Source organism: Nematolebias whitei, chromosome 17, assembly GCF_014905685.2.
Source record: "Nematolebias whitei isolate Nwh7 chromosome 17, NemWhi1, whole genome shotgun sequence".
In the NCBI taxonomy this organism is placed as follows: Eukaryota; Metazoa; Chordata; class Actinopteri; order Cyprinodontiformes; family Rivulidae; genus Nematolebias; species Nematolebias whitei.
In genome coordinates, this window is record NC_056514.1 from 28,496,917 (window position 1) to 28,512,341 (window position 15,425).

Below are 15,425 nucleotides of genomic sequence, written 5' to 3' on the forward strand. Positions count from 1 at the left end.
TATATATATATAATATGCATGAACTGCTGAGACATTTTGGAGATTGGAGTTTCAAAACAATGGCAGCCCAACTTATTATGGACTAGCTGTTAGCTTGTCTCTTCGATTAGGCCTAGTGTAAATTTTATTTCTCAAATTCAAGGCAATTTTAAGAGCCATCTACAACAAGTAAGATGTTGTTTGTTCACAACCTTTCCACACAACTCCACTTGAAATGATTTAACCTATCTCTTTAAATGTGACTTTTGTGCATCTCTGGTAGAGTTGCATTCGGGCCCAAAAAATCTGATCCAACCTGGCCCCAACCTGCAGCCATCATTTCCGAACGCCACCCGACCCGACGAATTAACAGTAATTACTGGTCCAAACCCGAATTTTTTTTCCTGTCATTTTTAATTAAGCCTTGACTGCTTATATAGTTATTAACGGTCGGCGGATGCACGTGGCTGAATAAAAGGGGCAGAAGATCAGAGCTGAGGGGGTGTCTGTTCTTTCATGGCCGTCAAAGCGCATCAAAACCCTGCCTCTGCCTGCATTCTGCATTATTCAGACACGGACCCTGATCTGACATGTCTGCTTTGGGATCTCACCAGTTTGGGTCGTCGGCCGTGCGCGTCTGTTGAGTGCAGCAGCTGAACGTCCATTTGGGTTTTGATGGATCACTGCCTGGCAGTATAGTCCAATCTGAAGATTAACTGAACTTTATTTTACCTCTTTCAAGGCCAGTCTCGTGGTGAAATGGCCGCGTGAGGTTGGTGAATGTATGACAAGTCATGTTGCCATATGATTGGAAGTATGGCAAGCCATGTTGCCATATAATTAGATTGCAGTTGATCCGCTGACACAATCAAAAGCACAACACCAACCCGGCCCGCCCATCCAGCACACTATTATGGTTTCGGGCCCGGGTTAGAAATGACAGCTCTAATCTCTGGTCCAATTGTGTTACTTGCTTTGTAGTCACTAACATGACACAGTAACACATATTTATTATGTTGATAACGTTTTTGTAGTCGTATTGCTTTGATGTAGTTTAAAAGTTTGCAGTTGCAGATACGAGTTTGTGTGAACAAACAATGAATGAATCCGACGAAGCAAATATGTTGAAGTTCAACCAAACACTGGTCCTAACGTTGCATTTCAATGTTTGACCTAATAAAAATAGAAAAGAACACAGCAGACCAAGTTTTTTTATTTTTATAATTGCATGTACAAGATCATTTTCATCCTCTTAAAGCCTTTTGAGACTTTCTTTTCCAGCTTGGATTATCAAAACTAGAGCAATTACACAACATTTCAGTAATACGTGGTGAGTGATTTCTTAGTTTTCATACTAAAAGCACTTGTGGTTTAGGAAAATTAGTATCTTAAGTCCAAGTTTTATTTTATTTCTTTAATTTTCTTCTTTTTGGGGGGGTTTGTCCAGAATTTCAGTTTATCAGATGAGGTTGAACAGCAGCGCTCGCCTTCTGATATTTACAGACTTCTCAGAAAACTTTCCTTGCATGGTATTGTGCTTGAGAATAAAGCAGCATTTCATACATGAAACAACACAAAGTGAAAACTGGCGTTGTAACCTCTGCTTGCTGCAAAATGGAGTTTTTCAAATTGTTATTTCTATTTTGTTTTATCTCACTGTCCTTGCGTTTCATTCGCAAGCCTCCCAGTTTTGGTCCTCTTGTTCATGTGAAAGCTTTTCAAAGAGTCACTGCAGCAGTCTCCCCTGATGAAAGCAACAGCCACAAAGAAAAAATACAAGCAGAGCCGTGAGAGAAAGAATTGTTCAAAGAGCTCCACGGGACAGCACTCGTTCATGTTTTTGCCATACTGTTCATTATGCAGTGCAACGGTCGTACAAGAACTCACCAATAAATTAGGTTCATGTCCATCTCACACACACACACACACACAGAGATCAGGTTTGTGTGTAGGCTCTGGTCCTACATGAGCGCACAGCTTTTGGCTCGGTCCTTTCTAACGGCAGGCGGGTGCTCGTGAATCTCAGTCCGAGGAGGCTGCTGGGAGATCCGCTTGTGGCCGCAGCGCGTGCCGGCGCGTTTGAGCTGAGGCCGATGGATGTTGGACACGGAGGCCAGGGTGGTGACGTGGAAAACGTCCCGGACGCTGTTCTCCGAGTACTTGGAGGTGCACTCCGCGTAGGCCACTGCTCCGATCTGCCTCGCCAAGTTAGTGCCCTGATAAAAGTCAATTAAAAAGTACAAACCTTCAGAGAGTTAGCACAAGCTGTCAACAAAACACAAATTGAATGATAGGGGTATTAGCTTTATGGAATTATTACACCTATTAGCAAACTTTACATAAAATTGTTTATTTTTTATTTGTTAATTTCGAACCACAAGGAGAGCAGTCCTCAAAATTATCTTGAGGTAGTCTGCCGAAATGCGAAGGCGGATGATAATGTTTTTGCCCGTGTGTGTGTTTGTGTCTTTTAGCAAAATATCTCATGAACCACTGGACGGATTTTAACAAAACTTTCAGGAAATAATCACTTGTTTTACGTTTACAACTAATTAACTTTTGAAGGTGGTGTACGTTAAGACGGCCAGCGCAGCTAACTGAACATGTAAAACACAAAAATAGCTATAATTCAGCCACTTGTTCAAATATTGAGCTAAAATTTAATGCGGTAGTAGCTGACCTTCATTCGCAACACATTCTGAACATGGTATCACACAAGATTCTGCATCCTCTTATTTTCAAGGGTTGGTCAAAGCAACTAAAACTTTGTCTTTTCTCCCCATAAGATCATCTTAGTGTAAAACTCTGGCATGAAAGGTGCATTATTTCAAGGAATGCTTTAGTTTATTCTGTTCTCACTCTGCCAGTACCACGATCATCCATTTTCTTCTTTTTCGCCTGCTCCGTTCGTCAGAAGTTGCCACAACAAACTAACTCTCACAAAGACGTGTCGATTGTTTTTACGCTGGCGACCTTCCGATCGCAGGCTCGCCTTCTCTAACCTCTGTGCCACCACTCCCGCCTTTACTGTGATCATCCATAATGTTTCTGGGATTCTTGAGCGACATAAAGTTTAAAGGTTATTTACACAGAGCCCAATGGTCTGGATTAATTCATCAGAGGATATTCTCCCAAAATTTTTCAACCTGAGCTCATTAAATAAGTTTCTGACTGCTTGTAGTGACTCTAAACAACCTTAGCTCAAAAAAAGCCCGATTAAACACCTAATGAATACATTTTAATTCAGTATATCAATGTTTAATCGTATCAAATAGTGGAAAAAATTAGCTTAAACTCTTTATTGATTCAGCTCGTCAACCAGAGCACACAGAGCAGCAGGTGAGCGTGATCAGGTGGAGACCTCCAACCCAGAACCAGAATCTGTGGTGGAGACCACCTGCCTCTGCAGATCAGGGAGTGAGAGGTCAAAAGCACCAAGTCTGTAACAGCTGGGAAGAAAAACACGTTTCAGGTTGCAATCCACAAAAAAAACAGTCGCTTCACCTGAAACTCTGCTGAACACCATATAACTCGAGCCCATCTGTTTGACTGTGTGTTTGGTGGAGACTATGCTTTATTATTTATATATAAACATCCTTTAAAACTGTTTTTTTCTTTTGTAGTTAGTGGAAATGTCTGGTGCTTCAGTAAAGCACTTAATCAACAAAACAACATTTAGTATTTGAGGAATTCTTTAAGTGCAAGCAGCTTCAACATCGACCTCCAGAATGTGTTTATGTTTGTTTCCCATGAAGTCATTTGCACTTTGTTTTTGTGGATATTAGGCCTTTATGGTCTTACAGAACAGAAATCCAGCTTACAGTAATAAAAGCCTGATAGATTGTTGGAGCTAACAGAACATATCCTCCCCAAAGCAATAAAATATTCAAAGCCTTTTGTTGCAACAAGCATAAAAGCTCCTTTTATTCCTGGTGGTTTTTAACAACGGCCTTAAATCTGGACGGTTTGAAAATGTAGAAACGCCATTTTCTCCTCGCTTGTTCTGTGTTTATCTCAGCTTAAAAAGGGAAATCAGTGCTGTGATTTTAGCTACTTCATTCGTAAGCTTCATTTGAGGCGCATTATTTCGTCTTTTTTGTCATCATGAAGTTCTTTCAGAGTTAAAAAATCCACACTGAATGTAAGACTTGACACAAAAAAAGGCATTAGGTAGTCCCTCGCTGCTTTGCGGTTTGTTTTTCGCAGACTTGCTACTTCGCGGTTTAACAAAGTAAGATTGGACATGACACAATTGGCTGATTGATGGATGAGCCGCACGATTGGCATGGAATTTTTATTTAAAATAAATTATTTTAAATTATTTAGCACCTGTGTGCAGCCCAAGCTGCAGGAGAAGCTTCCTCCTGCGGCGTGCATATCTCCTCTCTGCAGCAGAGAAGTGGGCGTGGCCGAGAGCGCTGGCAGATGGCAGAGAGCAGCCGGAGGCAGAGAGCTGATTTCATGACATTCTGTGCTCTTTTAGAGCGTTTAGAGTTTAGAAACATTGTTTAGAATATTGCAAGAGTGTGGGAAGGGTTTATTTATTTATTAATGCCTAATATATATATGTATAATAAACTACTACTTACTACTTGTAATACTATTTGCGTTTTTTCACTTATCGCGGGACTTCAGGGTATGGATCCCCTGTGATAAATGAGGGACTGCTGTATTGTTTTAGCGCTATACAATATTAAATCTTTGAGCTGCTTTTAATGAATGAAAAAGCTCAATTTTATCTTAGTATTTATTTTAATACTGTTAAATCCATTACGCCTTTGAGTGTTGTATTCTGATAACCGCGCTCCTCGTGCATCAGCAAGGTGAAATAAAAAAGTCTCAGTTTGTTTCGGCTTATGGGGCTTCTGTTATTTGGGATGTTTGGTTCAAACAACACTTTGAAGTACTTTTATAACCCCAGCTGTTTTAAGGAAGCATGAGAGGCAATTTAAATGCCACTGCATACACAGATTTTATCAAACCAATTACTGTTTTGTTCTTTATAGGACCACTGCTTGTGGTTTTTACCAGCCTGTGTATTTATGATTCCTTCACCTTGAAGTCCTTAGTTCCCATTTGTGCTGTCTTTTAATTTCTTGCCTGTGAAGCTGCTCTGCTCACCGACAGCAGTAACAGCATCTACAGGTCTGCTACGAAACAGACTTTAGGCATGTTTTTGGTTCCAATCATCATGTGATTTATTGTATTTATTCTGTAATGTTGGCTATTAATTAAGAAACTGACTTTAAAGCTACATATTTGGTGGATAGCTTCAGCTCTATGTTTTTTTTTTTTTTTTTGAGGATTTTGGCAATAGCTCCTTAATTCTGGTCTTGCATGTATTTATATCAGGCTTTACATCAAACATCTGCTCGGGTATTATTTGAGTAACGTGCAGTTAGTTTTGATCAAGAAAATTATTGTAGTAGACATAGAATGGTAACCTGGAAGTTGAAGCCAGAATGGGACCAGCTTCCATGTTAGCTGATTTCAAAAGAAGTTTTAAGCCACGCCCCCTCAGTATAAACAATTAGGACATCATTGCCCTTGTTGTTGTGTTTCTGGTCACCACAGTGAGCGAACTCACACAAAACATTTGCTAATTGTTTTATGCTCATCTTGAGACATCGTGGGCTCGAACCTGCAGCCTCAGGATTACGAAACCATGGCACTGACCACTCAGCAACTGCAACCCCGGAACATTATTTTAGTTAAAAATATATTCATACACTAGAGAATTTAAAAAGAAAAAATAAGATGTTGACTCTTGTTGATTTATGTGGCTCTTACCTTTCCGCTGTAAGATCAAAAAATAATAATTTTAACACGCTGAGCTGTAATTAGTTGTTTTGTGCTAACAGTAAAGGTCATGTTACACCATGATCATGTGCGGAGGAGGAGGAGGTGGGACTAAACTCTGCATTGCTACAATCCAGACTCAGGTTCCAAAAAACAACATGGCAGTTTTCATAAAAACGATTCCTGCTGGCTTCAGTTGTCAACAACGAGAAGGCGGAAGCTCTTAGGTTACCATTACAGTATGATTATCATATTTTTCAACCTATAAGTCACATTTTTTTGCATAATTTACACGCCTTGCGATTTATACGCCGAAGCAACGTATTTATGGATGTTTTCCCATATTTATAAACCAATTTTTGGCTGAGATATGACCGTTTTCATTCTTTCTGACTGAAAATATTGAGCACTACCATTTTCAGCCACTAGATGGCACTCGAGTATTATGGCATGCCATTGTATCATGTAATAGGTAAAAGTGGCTATTAATGACGCAATCGACTTGCCATAGCCTGCCACCGTCGTCTGCATGGAACATTTGTCAAATTAGCTTAATTTCGCTGCGTCGCCCCAGCGAAATGAAGCTGATTTGACCATTAAAGTGCATTTATTAAGTAAAAGGTAAACTGAGACACACCTTCACTATAAAGTCGAGCCAACAAATAATTATTTTTAGGTGGTTATCTTGTTAAATTTTGAAGAAATGCACAGCGAGTCGCCATCTGTGTGTTCATCTTTCCGTGTATTGGCTTTTGAAAATGCCACTGATTTGACCATTAAAATTCATTTATTAAGGAAAAGTTAGACTGAGACACGCCTTTGCTATAATTTAGAGCAAACAAATAATTGTTTTTAAGTGTTAATCTTGTTAAATTCTTGTTAAAGTTCTCCCGTGCACGCCCCCGCGGCTGCCATTTGGCAGCCAATCGATTTTTGACACAACACCGGCCCACATTTCTGGGTTCGGCCCACATTCCTGGGTTGTCAGTGGTGACACGTAACAAACGCGAGGCATCAGCGATGACGCATAATAGATGTGACGTATACAGCAAAGCGACGTATACGGCAAAGCGACATATATATGTTTTTTTCCACTTTATTAGACATATTTAGACTGATGCGATTTATAGGGCGGTACAACGTTTATGGCAGGAAATACAGTACTGCAAAAACAAGATCAGCTTTATTTAAATTATTTCTTCACAAAGACAAAAAACTTTCCTAACTTAAAAAAATTACCTTTCTTACCTTTTAGTTAAAAAATTAATAAAAATTCCAAATGTATATCAAAACACATGCCTTTAGAAAAATGTAGAAAAGCTTTAATTCCTCTTTTCTTTCATCTCACATGTAAATAATATATGGAAAGTTTCTACATTCATTTAATACATTTTTTTACAGTTTCCTCATAATTAGTGCTTGCAGCTGCTGTGTTGCAGACATTACCAGTTTTATCCAGGAGAACTAAAGTAATTAACTGATATTATTAGGCTTCAAATTGTCGACTGGACACTATGTACCGTAATTAAACCTTTTGCAAAAACATGTAAAAAAAAAACGTTAAAAGCTTGTTTGTGCTCAGTTGTACAGCTTATTTCTCTTGCGCTAACTTCATCCACATTCCACACAGGAATACCATAAATAACATTAAAGTTTAATATTTATTTTGAACGTGAATGGCATTAGCTGCCTTGGAGTGAATAATTACGAGCGTGCATGGCTGCAGTTTCCAGTTTGAGAAAAAGCTTTTGAATCTTTTGATTCGGTGTCCCCGATTCTGGAGTCCAGAACCTATCCAAGATGCTGAGATGCACCAAATTTGATGTCATCTCTGACTAAGAAAGCAAAAAGGTCATTACTTTTGTTTGGCGAGAAAATATTAATGTGTTGACAAAAGGCTGCTAAGAAATGGGAATTCACATTTACATGGAAATGGGCTATTAAAATTCACGCACGCTCCTGTTCGTTGCTCCAAGACACAAACAAAACAATTGTCTTATCGCACAGCTGGTATTTTCTCCTCCTTTGTTCAGGTCCAGCTCCCTTATACTTCCTGGGTTTCCATATTTGTGGGAGCTATGATGTGGAGCAAATGTCATTCTCCATATTTGTTTCCATAAGTTTGGTTTGCATGCTCAAAGAAGGAAAGTGTTCGGTGGTTTGCAAGAAACTCTTCAGATAGTTGAGCATTACAACCATCAGGTATAAAATTGTTAAAATAAAAATGAAATAAAATGACCTTGTTCAGTTTCTACAAGGTCAAATGTTGTCCTCACCTGTTCGTGGGTGACAGGAATGAGCCTGTGTTTGGACAGCTCTCTCAAGACGTTGAGGTCCGTCCTCATGTCCAGTTTGCAGCCAACCAGCACCACTTTGGCATTCGGGCAGAACTCTTGTCTTTCGCCTTGCCACTGTGTGAATCAGGCAGACAAATGGATATCAGTACACAGACTTTACTGTAGTAAACATGTTTGTTGTTGTTTGACCACTATTAGTCACGTCATCTCATTTCCAAATGGTAAATATGAGTACTATTCTGTTCTTGCTGCTTGACTCCGTTTGGCTCGATTAATCATCTTGCAGAAGAAAATCATGCAACTAACAAAACCACTACCATAAACCTAAAAGCACATTTTTTCCCTAAATGTATAAATTAGAGCCTGACCGATATATCATCAGGGCCGATATTTTAGACCGATATAGGCGTTTGGGGACATATCCATCCATTCCATCCATTATCTTGTACCCGCTTCTTCCATTTTGGGGTCGCCGGTGCCCATGTCTGGCAATCACTGTGCGAGGGGCGGGGTACACCCTGGACAGGTCACAAGTCCATCACAGGGGACATATATCGGTGATAATTGTTCCATTATGTGCCGATATAAACACTGGGAATGAGCAGTGTCCTTACTTGTAAATGGCGTAATTGTACAATGTATCCAGTAGAGGGCGCAAGTGGACTACTTTCATGTCAGCACCGTTCATTTTAGCTTTCACTTTCACGTTCAGCACAGCCGAAGCAGGGAGCAACTGTGTATCATATTTTGCATGGTAAGTTTATTAAATCAGCAATAACAAATTCTCTTCAATCTTCCAACCTGCTTGTCATTAGGTACGTGCCTTTCAAGTTAGCAAGCTAACATTTCTATAGCCTAGCATAGGCTATTGCCTTGTAACATTTTATCCAGAACAATAAATCTAATGTAGATGTAAACAGATATCAGTGTTAGTAACATTATCTTTGGCATCCTCAATGAAATGCATAGTTTGTCTGGAATATTAACTTCTCTTCAAAGAAAAAAAAAACACACTGCTGTGGTCAAGACTAATTAGACCTTCACCATACATGACTGACTGTTTAAACAATGAACAGAGAAGGGTGTTTCTTTGTTTAATTTGTATTTATGTAACACACTTGATAATTTCATGGTGAATAGTGGAGAATAGAAAATATGAACACACATTAGGAAGAATGTTTCAAGACTTCAAGTGTTAAAACAGGTTTAAAAGTAGCCGTTTATTAGATTATTGGGGTGGATAAAGGTCAAAAAGTTTCAACCATTATATCGGTTATCAGTACTGGCAATAGCCACAATTTCCATATCAGTCGGCTCTAGTATAAACGATCACAATGAAGCATTAGAATGAATACAATCTTTATAAAATGCCTGAGAAATTGTTAAGGTCCTGTCTGCAGTTCTTAAACTGTCGATAACTTTCATTGAAGGCCTAGCATTCATTAAAGGAATGCATATCACCCACCACCTCTCGATTCCAAGTTTCACACTATCGATCAACCTTTCAAGTGCCAGATGAAGTGGCTGATTTCAGCAGCAATTGCAGACACAACATCCAAACCAAGGAAAAAAGTTTTGTAAAAATGTGTTTCGTGAAAGAAAACAGGACAAAAAAGTCTTTATCAAATAATGAAAACTAAAATGGTTTTATTCACACAAAACTAGAGTCGTGCCTTGTGTTCTGCCTCTAATGACGTTATTATTAACAGTTCAGAGCAGTAAATCTTGACGGGAACGTAAAGCTGGGTGACAAGCTGAAATCTCATATTTATATTTAATCTGTAGCCTCCAGATTAAAACCGTATATCAGATAAGAGTTAAAAACATATATATATATATATATAAACAAAATGCTAAATGAAAGATCTGGTTCAGTTTCTAGCACTTTAGAGAAACAAGCCAAGGAGTGGTCGTTCTATTTAAACTGTAGTCTGCAGCAACATATTAATAAACAGTCAATCTGTTTTCTGTCACTGAGCCATAGTTTGTCTGTTTTTAAGGAAAAGGGACAATAAACTACATAAAAACAAGATAATTAAAATCAAATCAAATTAATATTTTTTTTAAATACAGTTATTTTGTCACCTGAACCTATGACTTGAGCTTTAAAAGCATACTGACATTAAATTTAAGTGATTTGAAGATTGGCCTCAGCTACACAGATAGAAAAATCAGCAAACACAATTTATCTTCCTGCGATACTCGGCGTCGTTACTGCACAATGGAGACAACATTACTCGTGACCGACCGCAGACATGACTCACGCTATTAACGTGTTTTTTTCTGTTTCTCTCTGAGACTCCTTTCATTATCTCCTCAAACCACGGCAGAGACAGCATTCTGAGCTCCATTTGTTCTGCCTTACAAAGACGTCTCTTTTTGAATTTGTTTCTTTCTGGATGTTTGCTGCTGCAACGGGCCGTTGGGCAGAGCGAGCTGTAGCCTTTCAATGTTCTTCTGCGTGCAACTGGTGAGCAGCAGCAGTTTCCATGAGTCACAAAGGCGCTCGATGGGAAGAGCAGCTTATTGTCTGCGTTGCTGTTAAGAACCGATGCATAAAGCGGCAGAAGAATGCGAGCTGCTGGAGCTGAGAGTCTGGTTTATCAATGGAACAAAATGAAGCTTTGTTTTCTTTTCAGTGGCCTCGAATCACAGTTAGGTCGAAAAATATGTCTAAGTTAGGTCACTTACAAATAAGCCAATCTGGGAAAGAAGCCGACTTTACTAATATTTATTGGGATTTTAGATGTTTGAATCACATGCTCGTGAAATTAATAGGTTCTAAAACGATCAAATTACTTATTGTGTGAATGTTTATAAAGCCTTCATGCTACGGAGATCCGTTTTTCTTCTGTACGTTTTTCGTCACGTAACACGTTCCGCACTTTGTGCTGTTTGAACAGTTCATACGTCAAAACGTTCGGCTCATTCAGGACATTCCTGCTGTCACGTGAAATTTTGACTTTTTGAAATATTTCGCTTTTTCGGCCATGTTTTTCTCATTGAAACTGAATGGGGCTTCCCAACCTTTTACTGCTCATTTCAGCTCTTGTTCCGTTTCAGCTTCTTTCTGCTAAATTCAGCCTTTTCCTGCTTTTTCGGCTGCTTTTTAAAGATTCGTCTTCTAATTCACATCACACATCAGCGATGAAACCTTTTCAGTCTGTTTTTAACTTCTTTAGTAGCATTCAGCAAAAAACTTTCAGCAGTAAGCATTCACGCTGCATCTTCTCAGGAAATGCAACTTCTCTTGTATAATATTATAATAATAGATAGGAATGTATTTTATTGATAATAGGCTTGATTGACCATATAATGCTGATTCATTGAGAGTAAAGCTTGTTTGCACTGATTTCTGATGAAGAAAAAATGTTTAGTTTAATTGTGATTGTGCAAAGATTTCTAGTTATTTTGAGAAATTGAGTTTTATAAGCCAAAACAAGTACAAAACATGTTTTGTTTTCTAACAATAAGAAAACCGATAATTGTCTCAAACGAGCAAAAATTGTTATCTCAGGATAAGGGCTCAACATGAACAGGTCCTCTCTTGGCTTTCATGTGATGGATTACTGAAAAAAAAATCTGTCTCTGAAATAAATGCTTGAAAAAGAACTGAAGCAAAGATAGATTCAGCTGTACCTGAGGTGCTGGCACAGGCCAACAAACAAAACAGAAAAAACACGTTCCATATAAGAGCCGGACAAAACCCAGAAAAATGGTGTTAATGAGAAAAAAACAAGTCATAAAATACGTTTCAAGAGGTAAAAGCGTTGTATATACTGAGATAACATTTCACTCTGAGTGAAATATCCAGACAGCCTAACATGAGAGACACAGATTGATGAAGAGTTTGCGAACAAGCCGAGGAAAACAAGGCTGACAAAAGAAAGGAATAAAGAGTCAAGGGGTGTTTTGTAGCTGAGCAACGCCGAGGCAGAACAGGAGCTCTAAAGGGAAAATTGGAGGGTGCAAACATTGATTAGGCTGAAAGCTGTCAGAAATGGTAGAACACGAAGTCGTACTGCAGGGGTGTTATTTGTGGATGAAAGCTTGCAGATGGAAATCAGGTCCGAAGCAAAGAGAAAGGACACGAGATGAGACGGCACGTTAAACACTAAAATTAGATACTTAGGAGGTTACAAGAGGATAAATTCCATTTGTGTTGCCTTTAGACTTTGAATAAAGTCACTCCTCACTGTGTCACGTTGGCAGTCTGTGCATGCATTGTTAAATCAGTATTTTCACCACCATTTCTGGGGTCATCTAAAAGGGTTAAAGGTCAACGCACCTCTCCAGTGGACCCCCTGTAGGTGTGAGAACTTGGCCACCATGAAATGGGAGTGTTTTGTCTCGTATTGATGATGTCACTGATGAATGACGGCAGGAATGTGACCAAAAAAAGAGGTCAAATTCCACAACCTGCCACGTTCAACCATCAGCATTTAGAAACAGGTAAAAATTCATATTTCAGTAATAAATTTAAAAAATGTGCCACTTAAACACTAAGTTAATCTTTTTAACTCTTATTCTCATTGAATGCATTTTAAACTTTATCTGAAGACTCAACAGTATAGTTCAAATCCTGTAATATTGTCCCTCACATCATATTCTTCTTAAAATTAGCCAAAAAAAGCAAGTCAAAGACCAGCGGTTTGGGGGACTTCTTATTGCCAAAACGTATCGGTGTGCATACTTGTATTACTTTGTTACTTTAGGAGCAAAATGATCCTCCGCAGGCTGACTGATTGATTGTTTCACTTCTTCAAACATAATAAACAATACATGGGCAAGCTGAAGTTATAATTAGGATTTGGCAAATGTGGGCTTTAAAGTTAGAAAATAGATCTGCCTGAAAACAAAATCTTTATTAAAACTTGATATTTTGACAAAGCAGGATGCTAACTTTGATATCTCCAATTGCAAATAAAATTTTGGACATTTTAGCATGAAGTGAGGATAAGGCTGTGAGACATGCAACGTACCAACAGTTGACTCTATGTATGAATACTGGAACAATACATTTATTTAATGGGGTGAAAGAAGTATAAAGGAATAAAAACAAAAATTAAAAGGCAGCCATCATGAAATACTGTATGTTACACAATGCACAGTCTGCAAGATTATAATAATAATAATAATTTTAAAAAACAACTAAAAAATCTGCATTTTTTGGTGAAAATTAAGTATGAAAGCTGAGTTCTGAATGACTGAAACTTACTGAAAAAGCTGAAACTGAACTGACATTGAAAAAAAAAAACCACTAGCCAAAACTAAAAGTAGCAAAATGCTAGCTAGAGGCTAAACGTAGCAAAATGTTGGCCAAATGTATCAGAAGGCCTGCAAAAAGTCGCAACAATGCTAGTTATAAGAAGCAAAAATTAACCTTAAAGTAAAAAAGTCTAATTAAAAGTATCACAAGACTAGCTAGAAGTTAAAAGTGGCTAAATGTTGGCCAAAAGCTAAAAGTAGCATAGAAGATTAATATAATGCAAACATGCTGAAGCAGATTTGAATTAGAATGATATTTTTTAAGGAAATCATGCATTTCATGTGTAAAATATTTGTAAAAGCAGCACGGTGGCACAGTTGGTAGGACTGTTTGCTGTTGCAAGAAGGTCGCCAGTTCAAATCCCGACCCAGGACCTTTCTGGGTTGAGTTTGCATGTTCTCTCCGTGCATGTGCGGGGTTTCTCCGGGAACTCCAGTTTCCTCCCACAGACCAAAAACATGCGTTAGGCTGACTGATAACTCTAATTGTCCCTAGGTGTGAGTGAGAGAGTGAATGGTTGTTTGTCTCTATGTGTCTCGGTGGTGGACTGGAGACCTGTCCAGGGTGTCCCCTGCCTCTCGCATAATGACAGCTGGACATGGGCGCCAGTGACCCCCGCGACCAGAAAAGGAAGAAGCGGGTAAAGATAATGGATGGATGTTTCGAAAGGGTCGTTGTTTTATAAATAAATAATTCTGGAGCCAGTATAAAATAAATAAACTCATACAGTTACTGACTGACTCGTGTATTCAGGTAAATGCATTGAGCCAGTGTGTGACATGAAAAAAATTCACACTTGTGTTAATGTGACTCTGACCTTTTTCACCACGCTGTCCAGCGTCTCCGGACGGCTGATGTCAAAGCAGATGAGCACGGCGTCTGCGTCGGGATACGCTAACGGACGCACGTTGTCATAGTAGGCTGAACCTGCGGGCGAGGAACACACAGGGACATCAACAGATGGATTGCGTGTACTGTCGTTGGTTCGGAGACGAGTTCACTTTTTTGACTCAAAGTGAGTCATTCACTTCTGAAGTAGCAGCTATAATAAGTATAATTACCATAAACTCACTCTGCAGATGACGGCGACTGAATATGATTTATTGCTTCGTCTACAACCCCTGATCTGCATCTGACCTTACTGAATAAGCCAAAGACGGACATGTGACAGTGGTATAATGCGCAGCTCCCAAAGCGTCACCTGGTATTTCTGCATGGCACTTTTTTGTTTTGTTGTTCGGAGGCCCAGACTAAATGAGTATTGTGATCAGGGCAAAGAGACACATTCCTGTCCAGAGAGGAAAGCATTCCCTTTGCATTTCTTTTTCCCAAATTGTCTGCACTAAGTGCTTTTGTTGCCAAACACGGAGCTTTGGCAACGCAACAAAAATGTGTTCAACAATGGATTCCCGCGAATGAAACAAAACTCAATTAACAAGAACACTTTCAAGCAATGGGACGGGGGGAATAAGAGACATTATCACCCCTAGTTAAAAGCTAAAGGGTGATAATGTGTCTGGCATAAAAGTCAGCGGCTAATATGCATCCCTTCAATAAAGTTTTAAATCGTTCAAACATTTTCCACATCCCTCTTTGTCCTGATTGCAAGGCGAGTGTCAGGGAGCAGGGCCAACTCAGCGATGCACAAAAAATACAGCAAATATTTTCGTACTGTGGGAGGAAACCACACCGGGGGAAACAGTTGTATGAGAAAATAAAATGTGAACTGAACCAGACTTTCCTGCTGTGAGAGAAAAGTGTCCATTTTCATTCTGATTTTGTGAAAGACAGTTTTGGGTTCAGTATTCTGTTGTATTTGTTTCTCCTTCTACTTTCAGATGAGTTTACTTCCTGCTTTTGTGTAACACCAGGATTCATTTTCAGCACATCTGCAACAAATTTAGTCATTACCTTCCTCGCTATAAATAGTTCATGATCTTTATTTTTTACCGATGTCTGATCTTTGCTGCTGTCTTTTTTGTTTTAAAGGTCCGCTCCACATGTGAACAAGATAGATAGATAGATAGATAGATAGATAGATAGATAGATAGATAGATAGATAGATAGATAGATATATAGAT

At 38.9% G+C, this 15,425-nt stretch overlaps 1 protein-coding gene across 1 annotated transcript in view; it reads right to left on the bottom strand.

Annotated features, from left to right (window-relative positions):
* Positions 1–1,268: 1,268 nt before the first annotated feature.
* Positions 1,269–15,425, bottom strand: part of LOC119423501 (rho-related GTP-binding protein RhoN-like) — a 38,311-nt gene continuing 24,154 nt past the window's right edge. The window contains exons 2-4 of the mRNA XM_037690897.1: positions 14,162–14,271; positions 8,055–8,189; positions 1,269–2,195 (exon numbers count right to left, since the gene is read on the bottom strand). Of these exons, the coding sequence (XP_037546825.1) occupies positions 1,941–2,195; positions 8,055–8,189; positions 14,162–14,271 (500 nt within the window). The 3' untranslated portion in view covers positions 1,269–1,940. The remainder of the gene's footprint in view (positions 2,196–8,054; positions 8,190–14,161; positions 14,272–15,425) is intronic.